Consider the following 21903-nt stretch of genomic DNA (forward strand, 5'->3'; position numbering starts at 1 on the left):
TATGATTCTACGGTTCTGTAAAGATCAGGGCTGTTTTGGAGGCTCGATGTATTACATTCCTGAGTCTACCACCTCCTCAAACTCCACCCTCCCCAGGCTCCCCCCCTCCCAAATCTCCAAGAATTTCTCAAGCCGGAATTGGCCTCCCTGAGTCTCCAGCTGTGTCTAGCCCAACTACGGTTAGATTTCTCACCACGCTAAATTTCCCAGCACATCACCTTCTTAATGTCTGCCCACATCACTTTCTACACAACCTTCACCTTTCTCGGACACTTCAGGGCTCTAAGATGCCACCTGGAACCTTCAGGAGAAGGGGCAGGCTGTACATTCCTATATAAATAAATAAAATTAGAAAGAGGCTGGCTCCAAGCCTCCGAGTCCTGGCTTGGGGAAACCTTTTGCCTTCTTGAACAGGGCAGCCCCTTTGAAGCCGGCTGCTTTTGTCCTTTCGGCCGCAAAACTCTTTTGTTTCACAGTTTTTAACCGGAGGGCAGCAGATGCTCAAAGGCAACCTCTGGCAGGGGAGGTTACAGAGTCAGCCATGGCTTGTGATCCTGCCAGGCCTCAAGGCCGCAAGAATCTCTCAGAACCCCTGGCTTGGGTCACCGGCTTTGTTCCGCCGGGTTATCCAGGTGCAAACCTTGCATCTTTCTCCCAGCCAGGTTTAAGGATTTGGGGAGGCTGCAGTACCAGGGCCAATTGAAGGACCTGAGAGTACTAGCAGAACACAATCGCAGCGGGAGCAGGGAGACTGGGGGCAGGGAGGCTCCCCACAGTGGAAAGAGGTGTCTCCCCAAGTGCCCTTAAAAAGGGAAAAGGAGGGAGGAGAGAGGCTAGGGCCATGATCCATGGGAGGGGGGCCCCTGGAAGCCTGGGCCCCGTAGCACGTGCTATACCTGCTACATGCATCAACTGGCCCTGCTCCAAACCAGTCTGGGCCAGCCCGTTTGCCACCCAGCAGATCTCCACCTTGAAAGCTGGTCTTTCCTCCTGCAGGTTTCCCCTGGAAAAGGGCCGGCCTTGCCTCCATGCCTCTAGACGCCTACCTGTCCTGGCAACGCTCTCCGTGCCCAAGACCCGGGGCCCCCCAGCCGCCGTTCTCACCAGAGCGCCTCTCCCTACCTTTCAAAGCGTTGGCTGCTCCAAAGGATGAATCATGCCGAGTTTAATTAACTTTATTGATATTCAGAAATTAGGAGAATGACGAAAGGTAATTGCTCATTAGAAACCATTAAACTGACACAGCAGGCAATGAGCAGCCGGGCTCCCTACTTCCCAATTAATGCGCTCCTGCCACCCTCTGCCCCACGCGCTCCCCCAAAGCTTATCGGCGGAAACAGGAGCTGGCCGGCCTCCCTCATGCAAGGCCACCACCTCCGCCGCCCTTAAGCCAACTGGACGGGGCTCAGTGCCGAGCGAGGGAAGCCCAGGGCACGGCTGGCTGGGCGGCCAGAACACAGGCCTTTGGCTCGTGCAGGCCAGCTCAGTGCCCGAGAAGCAACCCCTTTCCCTCTCTCTGTTGCACTGGGGCGGAAGGAAGCAAATGGATTGCATTGATAGGACAAAGGTGGGAAGAAGAGGCCGAGGGAGGGCTCTTATGCCCACCTTTGGCTCAGCCTAAGAAATAAGTCATTCCCAGCTTTGTCTGCTCAAATTCTTCACTAACGCAGGCATGGTGCCTCAGGGGCCTAGGTCCTGCCACTGAAGGCTCAGCCGGCATAACGGCATCTCAGCTAATGGCTCAGGACCAATGGCAACATCAAGGCCAAGCCAAGGGACCCCTGGAGCAAGCCTCTGAGTGTGTTAAGAGTTTCCTTGACCCCTCTGTAGGCTGGTCCCAATCAGACCGGACAAAACTGGAATCCAGGAAGAAAAGAGGCTTTTATGCTCTGCTTTTATCAATGTTAAAAGGAGAGTTGGTTTTTTATAACCTGCTTTTCACTGCCCCAAGGAGTCTCAAAGTGGCTTACGGTCGCCTTCCCTTCCTCTCCCCACAACAGGCACCCTGTGAGGTAGGCAGGGCTGAGAAAGCTCTGAGAACTCTGAAGGTCAGTTATAAAAGCAGGAGCTCTCTGGCCACCCTCTGGAGGTGGGCCACCCTGCCTTTCTACCATGAATCTGGCTTGGTTCTCCGGGGAAAGGTGGGTGATTAATACAAGCACACCCGTGCACACCTGGGTTGGTGTCAGTCGTGGCAGAACTTGGCCCTCCAGAGATGGTGGGAGAGACAAGCGATGCTCCCTGCAGACCAATCGTGAGGCTGCCCCAATTGAAATGGAACAGAGTCGGCCACGCAGCCTTCTCCAACTAATCTGTAGATTAAACCCGGGCGGCAGGAACATTTGCGCTGTGGTGTTATCTTGTCCTGGAGGTGCCGGGAGGCTTTATCCTGCCACTTTCCCCCATGACTGCATCCTGATTTGAAAGCAGCTGCAGGAATTGGGGCTGCTCATTCCCTTCCTTGACTGCTCCCCCATATCAAGAGCCAGAAGGGTGGCATTTGCTTGCTGTTGTGAATCTGCCCTGCCAGCAAGGATGCCCTGTGTGTTGCACGGAAAGCATGCATTTTGACCACCACCTTGTCCTCTCCCAAGAGGTTGCTATGTTGGGGGGGAGAAGAAGAGGAGGAGGAGGAGGAGTAAGAAGAAGAAGAAGAGGAGGAAGAGGAAAAGGAAGAAGAGAAGGAGGAGGAGGAAAGAGGAGGAGAAGGAAGAGGAAGAAGAGGAGGAGGGAGAGGAAGAAGAAGAAGAGGAGGAGAAGGAGGAGGAGAAGGAAGAAGAGGAAGAGGAAAAGAGGAAGATGAAGAGGGAGAAGAGAAGAGAAGGAGGAGGAGGGAAGAGGAGGAGAAGGAAGACGAAGAAGAGGAGGAGGAGGAAGAGGAGGAGGAGGAGGAGGAGGAGGAGGAGGAGAAGAAGAAGAAGAAGAAGAGTTGGGGTCTTTGTGCCCTGCTTTTTACGACCAAGGAATCTCAAAGTGGCATATAATCACCCACCCTTACTCTCCCCACCACAGACACCTTGTGAGCTAGGTGAGGCTGAGAAAGCTCTGAGAGAACAACTCGGTGACAATAGCTCTGAGAGAACTGTGACTGGCCCAAGGTCACCCATCTGGCTGCCTGTGGAGGAGGTTCTCCAAACCCGGTTCTCCAGAATAGAGGCTGGTGCTCTTAACCTCTATGCCCAGCTGGTTCACAAGAAGAACTGGTATTTTGTACCCTGCTTTTCACTACCAAAAGGAGTTTCAAGTGGCTTACAATTCCCTACCCTTTGAGGTAGGTGGGACTGGTTTAGGGTGACCCCATAGGGTTTGGACGGTGGCTTGCCATTGCCTGCCTCTGTTCAATGACCTTGGACTTCCATGGCAGTCTCTCATCCAAAAACCAACCACAGTCAACCCTGCATAGCTTCCGAGATCTGATCACAACAGGCCAGCCTGGGCCATTCAGGTTAGGGGGGGTACAGTTTCAGAATACAGGCCAAGGATTCCAGCTCGGAAGGCCTAAGGAACTTCCTGCAGAAAGAAAGCCAGCACTGGGGACTTCCACCCTCCTCCGCTTACAGCACTAGCTTCCTATCAACAGGGAGGTTTACGCAGAGGGGGGGTCGCTCCAGAATGCAGCCTTCCCCTGCTGTCTGAAGGGGTTGTCGGCCCCATTCTGCCCCCACACTGCCCATCACCTGCAGGGGCTGGGCTTACCAAGACCCCCTTCCCACTGTCTGTGCTGCAGAAGTCAAGATGCCACGCTGGTGACAAAAGTGTTATCGGCATGCCTCTATCATTCAACCTGGCTGGTTGGGACAGGGCTGACCCTCTGGAGCAGGGGTAGTCAAACTGCGGCCCTCCAGATGTCCATGGACTACAGTTCCCATGAGCCCCTGCCAGCATTCGCTGGCAGGGGCTCATGGGAACTGTAGTCCATGGACATCTGGAGGGCCGCAGTTTGACTACCCCTGCTCTGGAGTTTTGCCTGCAGGTGGTCCTGGGCTCCACCCTCACCCCCGCCCCCCAGCACTAGGATCTCAGTGCATTGGGCTAGGGAAGAACCAGGCCCGAGGAAGCTGCCACCAGAGGTATGAGCCTCGGTGGACGTCCCTCTGATTTAGCCTGAGGCAGCCTCATATGTTCCGGATGTGGCCTATTAGACCTCCAACCTATGATTTCTCAGTCTTCTTGCTACGGCTCTGGCGGACTGCCAAGACGATAACGAAAAGGGAAACGGATTAACCTTCCACTTCGATTCATTGCAGCCCCGTGAAGGGAGGCCGGCCTGGGGCGTCGTCCGGAGGCCCAGCACCATCCTGCGGTCCCATAAAGCCCCTCTGGAAAGGCCTGAGGGACCCTGGGGTGATGGGGCCTGGCCTTGCCAGTTGGGTTAACGTCTTCTAAAAGCTTGTTTACACAGCTGGATTATCGCCGGCAACATCTGGCTCTTTACATGACGGCACAGCTTCTCCGCTTGGTCTCCACCAGCCTCCCGGGGCAGCTTGCATATCGAAAAGGGGCCTTCCCTTTCCTCTCCCCACAACAGACACCCTGTGAGGGAGGTGAGGCTGAGAGAGCCCTGATATTACTGCAGAGGAAGAGTTGGCTCTTATTTGCCGCTTTTCCCTACCCAAAGTGGCTTACAATTGCATTCCCTTTCCTCTCCCCACAACAGACACTGTGTGAGGGAGGTGAGGCTGAGAGAGCCCTGATGTTACTGCTCGGTCAGAACAGCTTTCTCAGTGCCGTGGCGAGCCCAAGGTCACCCAGCAGGCTGCATGTGGGGGAGCGGGAGAATCAAACCCGGCTCGCCAGATTAGAAGCTGCCGCTCCTAACCACTACACCAAGCATGGCTACAGTCAGGAAGCGATGGAAGCACACAGAGGAGGGTCCCAAGATGAAGAAGGAAGCGGTAAGCATTTCCTACTGGAATGACCGGCTGACTGCCCTCTATTAACCAGGCCGGGCTTTCCTCCAGCGGCTCGCCCCCCTTTGGGAAGGGAGAGGCGAGGTGCACACTGGCTTGCGTGTGAGTCCGCGTGTCCTTGGCTGCCCTCCCCAGATCGGGCAAGGCAAACACGAAGACTGGCGGCATAGCACAAGGACAGGTGGAATAAGACGTGTTCACTCAAGCCAAGGAGCCAGGACAACCTTTCTATGGAACTGGGAAGAAGGAGGGATTTGTATGAGGCGCATTCTTTTGTTTCTCCTGGCAAAGCCAAGCCTCTTCTCCATGTTACCTTGTGTTGTGCTTGATTACCTCCTTGCATACGGTTGCCAGCCTCCAGGAAGCAGCTGGAGAGCTCTTCGGATTACAGCCAATCTCCAGGTGCCAGAGGCCTGTCTGCCTGGAGATAATGATTGCTTTGGAAGGTGGCCTTGATGACATTATGCCCCATTGAATCATGGGACCATAGAATTGGAAGGGACCTCCAAGGTCACCTGATCATACTATCTGTTAAATGCTTAACACTTTTAAATAAATTCCCACCCATTCGGGGAAACCTTTCTAGGGCCATCAACAAACACCAGGGCTTCATGAAGCCCTGGCTGAGAAAGGCTGCTTGAGGCTGGCCCTGCACTGAGCAGGGGGTTGGATGAGATGGTCTGTCGGGCCCCTTCCAACTCTATGATACTATGGATGCTTGAGATTGACCCTGCATTGAGCAGGGGGTTGGACTAGATGGCCCATCTGGCCCCTTTCAACTCTATGATTCTATGGATGCTTGAGGTTGACCCTGCATTGAGCAGGGGGTTGGACGAGATGGCCTGTATGGCCTCTCCAACTCTATAATTCTATGGATGCTTGAGGCTGATCCTGCATTGAGCAGGGGGTTGGACGAGATGGCCTGTATGGCCTCTCCCACTCTATGATTCTATGGATGCTTGAGGCTGATCCTGCATTGAGCAGGGGGTTGGACTAGATGGCCCATCTGGCCCCTTCCAACTCTATGATTCTATGGATGCTTGAGGTTGACCCTGCATTGAGCAGGGGGTTGGACGATATGGCCTGTCTGGCCCTCCAACTCTATGATTCTGTGGATGCTTGAGGCTGATCCTGCATTGAGCAGGGGGTTGGACGAGATGGCCTGTATGGCCTCTCCCACTCTATGATTCTATGGATGCTTGAGGCTGATCCTGCATTGAGCAGGGGGGTGGACTAGATGGCCCATCTGGCCCCTTCCAACTCTACGGTTCTATGAGAATCACTCTTTAGGAACAGGTCTGTCTCAGCCAGACCACCCAGCTGGGCAAGGGATGAGGGTAGCCCGGCTGCCTCTTCTTCAGCTTGGATTAAGAGGAAAACCCCTCAAGGGGAGCGCTACAATCAACACACCCAGCAACCCTGCCTCTGCCCAGACACTGGCATCCTTAGGGTGGCACCAAATCCAGGATGAGTTTTGAGCAAAGCCAGGGCTTCATGTGAGCCAGGGACTCGTTCCAGGCCTCCTTGGAGCACTCCAGAAGAGGACAAATTGCCTTGGAGTGTAACCTGATCAAGGCCAGATTCACAACCACCACTGTGCTAAGCACACAACAGAGGGGTGGGGTGGGGGATTCCCTCCCGGGCAAACTGGAGCCGTTCCTGTAATGCTGCAATAACCGGGGAGTGGAGATGTCAGCCCCCAAGGAGAGCACAGCATCCGGCCCCGTCTTTACACGAGGAACAAGCAGCGTTCCTGGCGGCAGGAAGATTCGGCAGCTGAGCCAAGAGCAGCCGCTGCTCTGCGCTTTGGAGCCTTTCCGAGGCAAGCAGAGGGAGAGGAGGAGGCAAATGGCATGCCAGCGGGACCTCGCGGTTAAGAGAGGCGGCCTGGAGAACCGGGTATAATTCCCCCTTCCTCCTCCACATGCGAGCAGCTGGGTGACCTTGGAGCAGTCTCAGTTCTCTCAGAGCTCTCTCAGCCTCACCTACCTCACGGGGGAGAGGAAGGGGAGGCAACTGTATATCACTCCAAGATTCCTTTGGGTAGTAAAAAGTGGGGTACAAAACCCCCCGCTCTCCCCCTCCCCTCCCCCTCTTATTCTCCTTCCTTCCTTCCTTCCTTCCTTCCTTCCTTCCTTCCTTCCTTCCTTCCTTCCTTCCTTCCTTCCTTCCTTCCTTCCTTCCTTCCTTCCTTCCTTCTCCTCTTCACCTTCTCCCCCTTCTCCATCTCTTCCTCCTCTTCCTTCTCCTTTCATCCTCCCCCTTCTGCTCCTCCTGCTCTCCTCTCTCTCTCTCTCTCTCTCTCTCTCTCTCTCTCTCTCTCTCTCTCTCTCTCTCTCTCTCTCTCGGGTCACTTATCTGGTACAACAGCGAACAGTGTCATGGATGCCAGTCTAGGGGCAAATGATAGGTGAGTGCTAGAGCAGCCGTTCTAGTGCAGCCCACGGTGAACCTAGGAGAATTTTGTGCCACTGTTTATGGAGGACAAGAGCCGGCTGTCTTCCCAACAGCATGATGCTCCTTCCCTCTTGAGGCATGGCCCTGCTGATCTAGATCCCGAGTGACAGCTCCGCACCAGCGAGGCAAGCCGGCCGAACACCTTTCCTGGTGCCCCCAGAAGAGAGAGGAAATTTGGAGAGCAGCAAAGGGGGGGGGGAGTCCCCGAGAGTCTTGAGCAGGGATGGGTGAGCCACTGGGGCCATGTGCCAAGAGTAGCACATCAGACCACTGCATCAGTGCACAGGGCCGGATCTCCTCCCAGGCCATGGGAAGGGGACACAGGGGAAGGCATGGCCTTCCAGAGCTGCACAGGTACAGGGAATTTGCAATGCGTTCAGTTGTTGGGGATATTGCCCTACTGCAGGGGACATCAAACTGCAGCTCCCCTAATGTCCATGGACTACAATTCCCATGAGCCCCTGCCAGGTAGTTGTAGTCCATGGACATCAGGAGAGCCACCAGTTTGGCCACCCGTGCCTGGCCACCTGGCCGCCTTCTGCTATGCTCAGTATCAGGGCTCTGCTTTTCCCCTTTGCTCCAGCTAGGTCCCTCCTTGCGTTCCCGTTCCGACTTGCAGGACAGGGCCGGGCAGTCGAGCTGCCTCGAAGAGACACCTCCATCTGTTCCCCATTTTGTTGCTCTTTTTCGGTAACCGTCCTCTTCCCCCCCCGCCGCCCCCTCCGCCCCATTCCTGGGAGCCACTTGGTGGAAAACGCACCACTCTAAGCTCTCAAGGAGAAAGATGAAATGCGTTCCCCAATTCCCTTAGCAAGATTAATTACGACTCACACGGTCTGAGCTAAAAATACAGATATCTCTGGAAAGCTGTAATTTTCCTGCACTCGCAGCCAAAGAGAAACTCAACCTGCCAGCGCATGCCTTCCCCTTCCCCTTCGCCCGCCCACCCCATCCCTCTGGGCCGCTGCACTTAAAACGCTCCGAGGCTGGCTGCAGGACCCGGCTGCCTCCTCTGGGCCAGGCCTCTGGCCAAGGCAGGAGGCAGACGGGAACAGAGAGATCCTTGTGCGGCTCAAATGCAACCCTGTTCTCCCTCCGGGGACCCCTCGCTCTGCCTCCTCCCCTTCCCTGGCTCGCTAGGCTCACTGGAGGGAGGCTCTCTCAGGCCTGCCTTCCCTCCGCAGCAGCCCGGCTTGCCCTGGCCTCCAAAGATGGGACCGTCCAGGCCCACAACGGTCTCTTCCCCCCGTTCAAATGAGCAGACCATAATGTTTCAGAGGACGCTTCACCATGGATTCCAAGAGTACTGATAATGACAGTGTTGCTATGCAAAAGGCATTCTGTGTTATTCACTATTGGGGGGGGGGTGGAGTGGAGACTGGGATGCGCCTGGGCATGTATTGTCATGTTTGTGCAACAAAACCACTGTGTGCGCAGGTATGCATGTGCATGCATGGAAATCGGAATTGTGGTGTGTGCATGCCTGCATTTTCATGTGTGCTCATCAGAAGCATTGTGTGTGTGCATGCATAGATGTTCATGTGTGTGCGTCAGAAGAACTGTGTGTGTGCATAGATTCTTATGTAAGTTCATAATAAACATTGTGTGCATGCACAGAATTGCATGTATGCACATCAGAAGCATTGTGTGTGCATGCATGGATTTTCATGTGTGTGCATCAAAAGCATTGTGTGTGCATGCAGATATTTTAATGTGTGCATCAGAAGCATTGTGAGTGCATGCATAGATTTTCAGGTATGCAAATCAGAAGCATTGTGCGTGTGGCCATAGATTTGTATGTACATGCAATAGAAATATTGGATGTGCATGCATAGATTTTCAAGTATGTGTGTCAGAAGCTTTGTATGTGCATATATAATTTTCATGTATGTAAATCAGAAGCATTATGTTTGCGTGCATAGATTTTCACGTATGTGTCAGAGGCATTGTGTGTGCATTAATATATTTTCATGTATGTTCATCAAAAGTATTTGGTATGCATGCTAAGAAGATTCATCAAGACCTCATCAAAAGACAAACCAGAGAATCTCTAGGGTCTGGTCCCAGAAAACAGAGACTGTCCCTGGTAACTCAGGGCCCTCTGAGTGTGTGGAAAGATCTTGCAACTAAAGACATTGGCCCTGGAGATTTGGGGACGAACCCTGGGGAAGACAATGTCCCAGGTTCCACCCTCCAAAGCATCCCTTCTCTCCAGGGGAACTGAACTCTGTCATCTGGGCAGGAGATCCCCAGGCCCCACCTGGAGGTTGGCAACCTCAGGAATGGACATACCCAAACTCACATGTAAAAGAGAACTAGTCAGGTCAATGGTGAGCTCTCTTTCAACCACGGGATCTCCTCTTCAGAAGACACGTCAGCTTTGACACTGAATGGCTCGTGTTCCTACTCCCGGCCCCTGGAGATGTCAGATGCAGCTTGCTTCTCTGTTGGCTCCTTCCCAGCAGCCAGAAGTTGACTAAAAGCTTAGCCCATCATCCTGGTTCCCTAAGGATGTTCTCCGGCTGCCCTGAGGCACACTGGCTGAGAAGCAGCTGCCTCCCTCTCTGGAACTGAAAGCCACATGACTTATCGGCTGGCGCGGAACAGAGTTCAAGTCCAGCAGCAACTTTACAATGGGCAAAGATTTATTCAAGGTATAAGCTCTTGTGTGCACACATGTGTCATCAGACACAGTAGAGGTTGAGAAGCAGATTGGCACACAACATAATGAAGATGTTTGGTTTATATGGTTGCCAGTTTGGATTTAATTCGGGGGGGGGGGTTGGACATAGTGAAGCAAATAACTATATCCAGCTGCCTTCCAGTGGGTGACCTCAAGGTGGCGGTTTGATTGCAAAGGAACTTCAGAAATAAAGGGAAATCGCTGAATTACAAGTTATTACAATCCTCGGAACAACAACAACAACACACCCAGGACTTAACAGGGATATTGGTTTCTTGTCTCACTATATATATGCTAAGCTCATTCCGTTTTCACATCTGTATTTCCATCAAGTAGGGCTACATATTCTCTTTATTTTATTGTATTTTTATTCTGTGAACTTAGGCAGATTGTAAATTGGTGGGCAGAAGGGATTTGTGTCTGAGCTTGGATCTTGTGGTCCTTTCTTGCATGCCCAGGGAAATGCTGATTGCCATTTTGGGGTCAGAAGGCAAATTGCCTCCAGACCAGACTGACTAGGGATGATGGTTGTTGTTATTGTTTTTTTGGGGGGGCATCATCTAGACATGGAATTGGGGTCACTGGGGGTGGGCAGATAGTTGTGTATTTCCTACATTTTGAAGAGGGTTGGACTAAATGACCCTGGAGGTTCCTTCCAGCTCTATGATTCTATGGCATTTCTTGTTTGTTATGGTGATTGCAATAGAATGCAATGAATGTGATATAATTTGGAAAAGGATGCTGTTAGTCACCTCCATGCTTAAGAGCGGATGGATGGAGTCTAACAACAGCCACCCACAATTAAGCAGGATGCCTCTACACACCAACCTCCAATTTTGATATATTTATCTGCTTCTCTATGTTTTCTCTCCCCTGGAATTAAATCCAAGACCATGGTGACCATATAAACTAAGCTTGTTAATCCTGTTTGCTCCATGCATCTGTTAAACATCTTCATTATGCTGTATGCTAAAATTATTGCTCACCCTCTTTAGCTATATGCAAGGACTGATGACTTCCATTTCTCTGTATCTTAAGAAGTGTTCATTTGGATCTAGGATTAAACTTGGCTGGTCATAAAGGTGCCCTTGAACTCAAATTTTGCCCTGCTGCTTCAGACCAACATGGCTCCCCACCTGAATCTATCTGAGACTCAAACTTGGTTGGTCTTCAAGGTGCCTCTGAGAGGCATTTATTTGCAGCCATTTAGACCACTGGCACCGCAATTCAAAAATATGGGACATTTCTGTTCAATGAGGTATTCTGTTCAATGACGGATGCACAGCTGAAAATAATGAAAAAGCCTCCCAGGTTTTAAAAACTGAGCCATTTTGAAGAATGTCCAAAAAAATCAGAGTCCAGTAGCACCTTTAAGACCAACAAAGATTGAGTCAAGGCGTGAGCTTTTGAGTGCAAGCCCTTTTCCTCATGCACTCAAAAGCTCACGCCGTGAATAAATCTTTGTTGGTCTTAAAGGTGCTAGCTACTGGACTCTGATTTTGTTGTGCTACTTCAGGTCAAAAAAAACAAACGTAAAGGAGTTGTAAAAAAAAAAATCAAAATTCCAAAGATTCAAAATTCCACTGGACAATCTAAAACCTGTATAAAGCAGGAATGCTGATTTATCCTTAAAAGGTGCTGTGTAACTTAGGAGTGGTGGTGTAAAATTTGGCTATGTAAGCAGTTATATGGCTTCCTCTATCATTTGGCAACACCGTTATCTTATCCCTTGATGGCAGGCCATGTCCCTAGACCCGGACTTTCTCCTGCTGCTTCAGACCAAGACAGCCACCCCCCTGAGTCTATCTGACAAAGTGTGCCTGCACCTAAAAGCTTGTATTATCTATAATAAAATTTTGTGGGTCTTCAAGGCGCCACTAGACTCACATGGACACATGGCTCTGCCATATACTCAGGTGTACCTACATGCACACGAAAGCTCACCCCCGAAATTAGACTTTTCTGGTCTTCAAGGTGCTCCTGGACAGACTTCCTTCTGCTGCTTCAGACCAACATGGCCTGTATCCATCTGCCGGCACAGGTTCTGTTCAACCCCCACTCCAGCCCCCCACCCCTTGCCCTGCAGCGAGTCTGACTCATGTCAGCTAATAATGAAAAGGAACGGGAGATGAGTGGCAGGTAAGCAGGGGAGGGTGGGAGGACTGAGCCAAATTTCATGCTCTGAACACCTCTCTCTCATGTCGTCTGTCTGATGCTGCCAGCAGCCCCTCTCTCAAAGTCCCGAGAGTCCAGCAGAGCTAGGCGGCATCAGGGCTGCCAACATGGAGATCAGTTCCTCTAGAGCAGGGGTAGTCAACCTGTGGTCCTCCAGATGTCCATGGACTACAATTCCCATGAGCCCCTGCCAGCGTTTGCTGGCAGGGACCCATGGGAATTGTAGTCCATGGACATCTGGAGGACCACAGGTTGACTACCCCTGCTCTAGAGGAAATGGCCACTTGATGGTTTCATGCCCCATCAAACTCCCTCCCCTTCCCAAATGCTCTTCAGGCTCCTCCCTCAAAATCTCCAGTGATTCCCCCCACCTGGAGCTGGCAAGGCATGGCTGAAGAGCGTGTGTCTGTGTGGGTGAGCCTCTATGCCCTGTTGTGGGTCATCCAGCTGATTCACCCCTATGTGAGATCCTGGACTAGATAGATCTAGTATTATACAACACTGGTCTTATACAGCAGGGATCTTATTTTCTAACAAAGGACTCAGCCTCTCTGCCCTGTCATTGGCTGTTCAGAGGAACAGGGCTGTCCAGGGCTCTTCTGATGTTTTTGGGAAGGCCTTGGCCTCGATGCCCCATTGCTGGACCTCCAGAGGAGCCAGTTAGCCACTGGGTGAGACAGGATGCTGGACTAGATGGACCTCTGGTCTGATCTGGCAGGGCTCTTCTGATGTTTTTATGAAGGCCTTGGCCTCTATGCCCCATTTCTGGACCTCAAGAGGAGCCAGTTGGCCACTGGGTGAGACAGGATGCTGGACTAGATGGACCATTGGCCTGATCCAGTGGGGCTCTTATGTTCTAATGAAGGTCTCAGCCTCTCTGCCCTGTTGTTGGCTCTCCGGAGGAACTGTGTGAGGTGGAATGTTGGACTACATGGACCACTGCTCTGATCTAGCATGGTTCTTCTTCTGTCCTTATATTCCAAGTCGGTATTGTCTAGCTTCCATTCCTCACACTGAGATGAAGCATTTATGGCCTACTTGGTGTGCTGCAGCATTTACAGAGAGGGACAGGATCAGGCTGCTTTGCTGTCAACAAGCCACTGCTTGCCCTGTTTTGACTTCCGATGTACCAGCGAAACAACGACAACATTGTCCTGCAGTATATTATAGGCGTGCTCCATGTATCTCAAGTACCTGTAGCAAGGGATGCGACAGGCTGCACACAGCACAGTGCCTCGGCGTCTGCGCATTTTTGTGTATGGAAATGCTCACTAGAGACTCAGTGTGTCCTCTCAGATCCTGGAGAGGGACTGAAATCCCTGAAGAACAGCAGTGTCTCAAACAACTGATGCACTTAAACCGTTTCAACAAGGCATTCCATAGAAGTAAAATGAGGGACAAAAGAGTGACTGAGATCTACTAAGAACCATGACATGGGGAAGCCAACTGACCTGGATAGGTGAGGCTGGCCTGATCAGATCTCAGAAGCTAAGCTGGATCCAGCCCTGGACAGTAGAATCATAGAAGCATAGAATCATAAAGTGGGAAGGGACCTCCAGGGTCACCTTGTCCAACCCCCTGTAGAATGTAGGAAACTCACAACCCCTCAACCTCCTGCAGAATCCAGGAAACCCCCAACCCTATGCAGAATGCAAGAAACTCACAACCTCCTGCAGAATTCAGGAAACCCACAACTACCTAACCCCCTGCAGAACACAGGAAACCCATAACTCCTTGCATCAGATCTTGGGGAGAGTTTAGTATTTATAACCGCTCTCTTCATTCTGGTTAGTATGGGGATAATTGTGTAATCTTAGGATGTTTTGTATTGTATTGTATACATTGTATTGATGTTTTACGGAGTGATGTTTTATTGTGTGTGTATATATGTATATATATGTATATATATATGTATGTATATATATATATGCTGTGAACTGCCACAAGCCAGCGGTGCTGGGAGTGGCAGTATATAAATTAAATTACAAATGAATGAATGAATGAATGAATGAATGAATGAATGAATGAATGAATGAATGAACCCCTTGCAGAACACAGGGAACCCACAACCTCCCAACCTTCTGCAGAATGCAGGAAACTCCAGGGAGGCCAGCAAGTAATAACTGGGTTGCTAGGCAGAGATGGGCCATGGCAAACTACCTCTGGATGTCTCCCGCCTTGCCAATAAGTCTGAGGAACTGATTGCCTCACACAGTGGCCAGCCAGCTGCTCTCAAGGTCCAACCACAGGGCAGAGAGGCCAAGGGCTTTCCCTGGTGCTGCCTCCTCACTCTGGGATCCGGAGACTCAGTGCCTCTGAACGTGGAGGTTCCCCTCGGTCACCGTGGCAAGAAGCCATCAATAGGGGTAGTCAAACTGCGGCCCTCCAGATGTCTATGGACTACAATTCCCAGGAGCCCCTGCCAGCACTCGCTGGCAGGGGCTCCTGGGAATTGTAGTCCATGGACATCTGGAGGGCCGCAGTTTGACTACCCCTATCTCATCAGATAATAAATAAATTAATCAGCTGTGACTTGATGGCAAAAAAGGTCCACTAATTAAAAAAATAAAATGTCCACCATCCTGGAACTGCTGACTGAAGCACCTCTGACAACCTCCGGGATGGAATTCAGTTTGGAAACCGACCGCAGCAGTTATTCAGAGTCCTCCCACTGCTGTCCTCGGTTAGGATCATAGAGTTGGAAGGGGCCACACAATGAAAACCTGTCGGCCAGGCTGTTCTCTCATAGGAGTCCCTCCTGCATCAGGCTTCCCAGAGGAAATGGCCAGCTGGGCGTAGCGGTTAGGAGTGGTGGCTTCTAATCAGGCGAGCCGGGTTTGATTCCCCGCTCCTCCACCTGCACCCAGCAGGGTGATCTTGAGTTAGTCACAGATAGTGCTGGTCTCACAGAGCAGTTCTCTCAGAGCTCTCTCATCCCCACCAGCCTCACAGGGTTGTGGGGAGAGGAAAGGAAGGCAGTCGTAAGCCTCTTGGAGACTCCTTCAGGCAGTGAAAAGCAGGGTATAAAAACCAACTCTTCTTCTTCTCCCCACATTTGTTAGACCTAGACACTCAATGGAGCTTCCATGGTCAAAGGCAGCCTACCTTGGGTCCAGTCTGCTGTGCTCTGGACAGCTCTTTGGCTCCTGTTGGAGACGGGGAATGCCATATTAAATGAACCTGGGTCTGCTCCAGCACAGGCATTCATGGGTGTTGGTAGAACAGGGGTGCTCCTTGGAAGCCACCCAGAGCAGAAGACCGAGGTCTGAGAAAGAGGCTTGAGGCCGCTTCCCCCAGCCAAATGCATATGGAAAATAGTTTTGTTGGCATGAAAAATTGATTGTTTTTCCCAGGAAAGATTTGTAAATGGAAGCCGGCACAAGGAAGAGAAGAACAAAACAAGCCGAGGGCCTCCAGGAAAGAGGGGAGGGGGGAGCGGCTCTCCAAATCCCCTCTCTTGCCCTCTCCAAACCGCTCCTTCCAGGTTTCTCGCGGCCTGCCGGGACCTGAGCAGATTAATGGCATGTCCTCCTTTTTCTCCTCCACGGACTCTCCGCTGCTCTCCACATTCCAGCCTGCTTGTAGCGTTTTCGCATCGGTGCTTGCGCATGAGTACATGCACCCATAGGCTTGTCTTTTCATATATAGTTCTGCTTCTCCCCCTGAAAACCGGAAGAGTTGCTCAAATAGGTAGAAACGTATCCCTCATATGTGCAGGGCCTGGTGTGGCTGCTTTCCTGGGCAACGTAGGAGAGGCCTTTTGACTCTCGAATATGGCGATCTCTGCCTCCACGGATCAAGCCACGATGGCCCATCTTATGCAGATGTTGTTTTTCTTTCGACAGCAGCCAGCTGGATCCCTCTGGGCGGCTCCGAAGCAGGCCTTGAAGGCAGGAACCCTCCCCTGCTGCTTGGTTGTGGTAGCATCCAGTATCCAGAGGTAGACTGCTTCGGAGCCTGGATGTTCCACTCTGTTCCCTTCTTTGGACAGCCACCGAAAGGTGAACTCGCTGCTGACTTGTCCGTTTTAAAAGTGGGGGGTTGCAACACTGGGTCCCAGCATTAGGTGATACGAAGAAATACCTTTGATTCCTTTCTGGACCTTTGGCCAGTCGTCGTATTTTGAACTGGGGTAGGAGAGAGGGGAGAAGGGAGGATCTTCTCTTCTCTTCTCTGCATTCCCTCTCTCCCCAGTATCCTGCCCATAGAGATTTCGGGAAAATCAATTCCAGACCAACATGTTTCTCTTTCCCCATGAAGGAATTACGATAAGCCAGAGTCCATCTAGGCCAGCTTGGTGTCGTGGTTAGGAGTGCGGACTTCTAATCTGGCAGGCCGGGTTTGATTCCGCACTCCTTCCCCCCATGCAGCCAGCTGGGTGACCTTGGCCTTGCCACAGCACTGAGAAAGCTGTTCTGATAGAGCAGGAATATCAGGGCTCTCTCAGCCTCACCCACCTCACAGGGTGTCTGTTGTGGGGAGAGGAAAGGGAAGGCAATTGGAAGCCTCTTTGAGACTCCTTCGGGTAGAGAAAAGCAGCATATAAGAACCAACTCTTCTTCTTCATTGGAAACTGGGAGCAAAGATCGCCAAGCTGCTGGAATCAAATCCAGAGGTAAGGTTCCAGAAGCTTCTAGTCCTTTCTAGTCGTTTCTGGCAATTCCCCCAACTGGTCTCAGTAGAAACTTTAATACAATTAACGTAGCTTACTAGCTGATTTGGCATCCTGTCAAGATTTGGACCCCCTGAAAACCTGGCCTGTTCTCCTGTTCTTTAAAAAAAAAAAACCTGCAACCCTTATGCCCCTTATCAACTCGCACAATCCATGTTTTCTCCCCCAGAGCTCTCCGAAGAGACAGAGAACCATGCCCATCGGTGGGTGAATCCATCCAGGAAAATTCATGGCGGAGATTATCACCTCCTCCAGAGTTCCCCTGTCTTTGTGAGCACAATAACTCACCGATCTGGGGCTAAATCAAGCATACGGTGTGACCATCCCTAGCAAGAGAGTTAATATCGGAGCTCTTCGCCGGGATCAGCGGAGCCCAAATAAGAGATTTGTAACATAGCCGAGCGTCTGATTTCCCCAGCGGACAATCCATCCATCCGATCTCGATTAATGGCCAAGAAGAGGGATCAAGGCCTAAGCGGCAGTGATGAGGACAGAAGAGAGATTAATTCAGCAGGCTTCCCCCGTTCGGCACACTCCCAAAATCCTGCCCTGGGCATATTTTCCAGGATGCTTCCCCACCTCATTGAGTAGAGGCATTCTAAGGACTATTGACCATTGAGGGAAGGTCAGGAGCAGGGGTAGTCAAACTGCGGCCCTCCAGATGTCCATGGACTACAATTCCCAGAAGTCCCTGCCAGCATTTGCTGGCAGGGGCTTCTGGGAATTGTGGTCCATGGACATCTGGAGGGCTGCAGTTTGACTACCCCTGGTCTGGAGGATCTGAGGGCCGAGATTTATCTGCAAGGGAAAAGCCTCCCCCAGGGAAACACACCATCATGTTGTGGCAATCTCGCTTCGGAGAATTCACAGCACGGAACCATCTTCCAACTTTGATGTACGCCAATCCCCAAAGCGTTAAGAACTCATCCAGGCGAAGAGTGCACGAAAGCCACCCCCCCACACACACACCAAAACAGGCAGGCCTCCCTTTTGGGGGAACTGGACAACCAAGCCAGCTAACTGAAAACAAGCAAGCGCACGACCCATATGATGGCACACCACCCATCAGAGAGATCCTTAAGTCATGGGCCATGGAATAAAGTGATCCAGTTTATCCCCAAAGAGAGGACAAAGAGACCTACCGGTGCAGAACATTCCCTTTCATTTCCCCCAGTCTGTCCCATTCTTCACGTCCCAGATTTTTGCAACTTCACAGGAGTGGGGGAATACACGCATGTACCCCTGCAGCCCTCAACTCCAAAGCCCAGCTGGAATTTAATTTCAACAAAGGGCATATCTAAGTGAATGAAGAGCTCGGGGTCCATTTGCAAGACCGCTGCTCCCAGGTCAGCCCTTCCTTGACAAGCCTTGACCGTAGAACCTGTATGGATTGCCCTCCATCATTGACGCATACCTGTGGGTGATTTGAATCAGCTCAAGTGACCAGAAGTCCACAATCCCTCGTGGGTCAATTTGTGCAGAGTCCAGAGGAACAAAAGGGTCCACGGCCGGAAGTGACTTGGGGTTCCTAAGCTTACTCAGCTGAACAGTTGGACGTGGGCCTGGAAGCGGAAATCTCAGGCCATTCAATTATTTCGAAAACCCTCCGCTAAAAATAAAATAATCCTCAGGAGAGCTTCTGCAAGGAAAAGCTCTTTGCAGGGTAGCATTTGCAGAGGACACACGGTGCCGATTCAGACCCACAGCAGTGGCTCAGGAATATCCAGTTATTGTGTGTCCTTTTTTTCAGGGGGGGGGGGGGACCTTGAACTATGTGCTTTTTCTGCCATTTAATTTTGGGGGATCGATGCAAATCTTGCCCTCTCATGACTGCATATCCTTCCTCCCAACCCTAAAACCTCACCCATGCTTCCTTTGGAAATTCCCTTTCTTGGATGGGTATGAGTATATCTAAGGAAATCAAAAAGATGGGAAACTTTCTAACTGTCATTAGTAAAGGGATTGTGCTTCAGCCACTGATGAAAAAAATTATGGTGGGTGTGTGTCGATTACAGCCTTCCTGATTCTCTCAGTATAAACAACCCCCCCAAACTCTTCTAAAGACATTGCATTTATTTACACAGTATATCCCAGCCTCCTGAATGTAGAGATGGTGTTATTTTTTTCAGCACATGGATGCAACTTTGGAAATGATTTTTATGTGTGCATGCAAGGGACCCCAATGGTCATCCTCTCTCAGTGATCCCCGAAAGCTAGTGTCCCCCATGAGCTGTCCCCCACAAGGACCAGTCCTGTGCCAGGGAACTGGGCAGAGGAGGCCCTTATGCTGCAGGATCCCTCAAAAAGGCATAGAAAGGGGACTGTACGTGCAGCCAAGGTATCACCTGGCTTGCTTCCAGTGGGAAGGTTACCTGCAAATCCCACCCTTGCCCTGAAGCTCAAAGGGCCTTTGTTTTGAAAACATCTTTTTTAAAAAAGCTGCTTCCCATTCGGTTCTTACTGGAACCCCAAATATTGTTTTATTGTATTGTTGTATCAACCGGCAACGTCTTGTCTCCTGATTTTACGGGTGGTCCACAAAGCAGTCTAGGCTGGGGGAGGAGTGGGGGGGGGGGAAGCACTCTTCCAGCTGAACAGAAATAGAAGGCAAAAATGAAATCCATCCACTGACATAACAAGGAATCAGGAAATGTTTGCTAAGTTGTTTTCTTTGTTTAATGAGGGTAAATCACCCCTGCGCTCCTTGGCAGAAAGTCATTCTCTGTGAATGGATTAGAAAAAAAAAAAGGGGGGGGGATAATGAGCGCTGTATACAGTGGAAGCCACCTAACAAGAGACACCCCCCCCCCAGCCCAGCCCTTGTAATAAATTCTGAAGGGTTTTCTTCATGAAAAACACTGAGAAATTCATAATAGTTCAATGGTGGTAACCATACGTTTTGCTCTCCTTGCCTCCTAATCTGGACCTGCTGGCTCAAAGCCTTGGAGGACCCCCCCCCCGCCAACCCCCCTCCCTTTGTTTCAATTCTCAAGCTCAATTAGAGGTAAAGAAGAGACATCTCGATCTGGAGTTAAACCGGTTAACACCTTGGCCAGGCGAGGTAAATGCAGGGACAGCCTTGGGAATAAAAAGGAGCGTTGGAGGTCAACTTAAAACCCCCTCAGCAATGCCGGGTGGGGCGGGGATACTCCAAGAGAGGACCTGGAACCCAGGACTGAAAGGGGAAGAGCTGCTTTTCAACGAAGCGCCTGCCCCAAAAAGTCTTTGCGAGAGGAACTTGGGAGAAGTTTCATCCGAGGAGTGCCTCCCGGTTTTGCCAGCCCAGGAGAGCTCCGGCAGCTTCAGAACTGGAAGCTTAGACCTGCTGGGGGTGGCGGTGGGGCTGAGCTGGAGGCATCTGGAGATATCCCAGACCGGCTTATTCTACAGCTTAATTAAACCCTCTGCCAGGCTCCCTTCCTTCCCTGTTTGTAGTACAAGGGAAAGGGAAATTAAATTAAATCAATTATTTCCAAAGACGGCTGAACGTGACTAAACGTTATTTTTTTTTTTGTATTCACGGCTTCGTCAAATGCTACCACTAATAATTTTTTTTTTCTTGCGGGGGAAGAAAAAAAATGAGATTACCAGGCATGGCAAATAATTACGAGGACAGCCCCTGAAGCTATTGGCTCATGATCTGCTAAGCCGTGAAAGGAGAGGAGGGGGGGGGGGAGAGGGAAGAGGAAAAGAGGAGGATATCGGGGGTATTAAGAACGCGATTTATGCTAAAGCGGGGTGGGGGTGGGCGGATGAACGACAGAGGGGGGGGAATCAGCTTGTGTGTCGTCGCCCCCCCCAACGCCACCGCCACCCGCCCACATCCTGGATTGCCCTGTTCAAAAAGAACCCACCGAGGGGTCGTACCCCAAAGCCGCCGCCTACCTTGTGCCCGGACCCCGAGCAGCGCAGTCAGGAGGAAGCAGAGGGCTGGAGACCCCTTCATGCCCGCTCAGAGGTACTTTGCCTGGGGGAGGCGGCTCCCGGCTGCTCAGTCCTCTCCCCTCGCCTGGTTGCAAACGCCGGGCGTCCCCCGCTCCAGGGCTGGCCGAGCGGCTCCTGGCTCCGGCAGGCGAGAGCAGAGCAGAGCAGAGCAGCCCGACGTGGCCCCGATCAGTGTCGCCGAGGCAGGCAGGCAGGCAGGCACTTGGTTCGACGCGAGAGCCCAAGCCCCGAATCCAGGCGCCGCGAACGCTCCTCTTTCAGGACCGCGGACAGCTCCTAGCGTCTGCGCCGGGAATCGCGGGTCTGGCGGAGTGCTGAAGAACAGCTCCTTACCGTAAGGCTTCGAGTACAGCGGCCTCCCCAATACAGGAGGGACTCCCTTCCCCAATTTGGGCTTGGCCCCGGGGTCGGCCCACTTTGGAGGGATGGAGTGGGGCGGGGGAAACAGCCCGCTTCCTCTCTCTTCCTCTCTCTTCCTCTCCTATCTTTTTCCCTGAAGACAGCTACTTTTTTGGGGGGGTGGGGAGTGGGGGGTGGGGCGACAACCCTTCAGAGTTGCTTCTTCCAAGTTTGGAGCCCTTCGGAGTCTTGACGCCGGCGACACATGGCCTCGATCGTCTTCTTGGCCCTTTCGCTTAATGCAGCTGGGAGTCGCACCGGGAGAGTTTCCATTTCCATCCCCTTAATGAAAGTGAGGAATGGACTGGGAGGAATCTGGGGGGGGGGGGTTATATAAGCCAGCAAGGCAAGGGGGGAGAGGGGGGGAGGTTCTTGGCCAAGGAAAGGCTTTGACAGAGTGCCCTTCTGATGTCAGCTCCTAAGCACTCCATCTCATCACCCCCCCTCTCCACTCCCACCCATCATCGCCCCTGGAAAACGCTGATCTAAAGACTCCCATCTATTCTCTCAGCATTTCAAATTTGCAGGATAATGAAGATGGCTTTTGAGCATACAAAGGACGATAAATTATTACTTTGCGCTCAATAAATGCCAAGGCTGTAGGCGGCTGCCTCAGCAGCAAACGGTGCTCATAGGAGAGGTGGGGGGGGGGGAGAGAACTT

At 51.7% G+C, this 21903-nt stretch overlaps 1 protein-coding gene across 5 annotated transcripts in view; it reads right to left on the bottom strand.

Annotated features, from left to right (window-relative positions):
* SEZ6 (seizure related 6 homolog) overlaps window positions 1-21528 on the bottom strand; it is a 99981-nt gene extending 78453 nt beyond the window's left edge. For all 5 annotated transcript variants that reach the window (XM_077311769.1, XM_077311768.1, XM_077311767.1 and 2 more), the window contains exon 1: window positions 20783-21528. In XM_077311769.1, the coding sequence (XP_077167884.1) occupies window positions 20783-20843 (61 nt within the window). In that variant the 5' untranslated portion in view covers window positions 20844-21528. The remainder of the gene's footprint in view (window positions 1-20782) is intronic.
* Between the last annotated feature and the right edge of the window lie 375 nt (window positions 21529-21903).

Source organism: Paroedura picta, chromosome 15 (genome assembly GCF_049243985.1).
Source record: "Paroedura picta isolate Pp20150507F chromosome 15, Ppicta_v3.0, whole genome shotgun sequence".
Lineage (NCBI taxonomy): Eukaryota > Metazoa > Chordata > Lepidosauria > Squamata > Gekkonidae > Paroedura > Paroedura picta.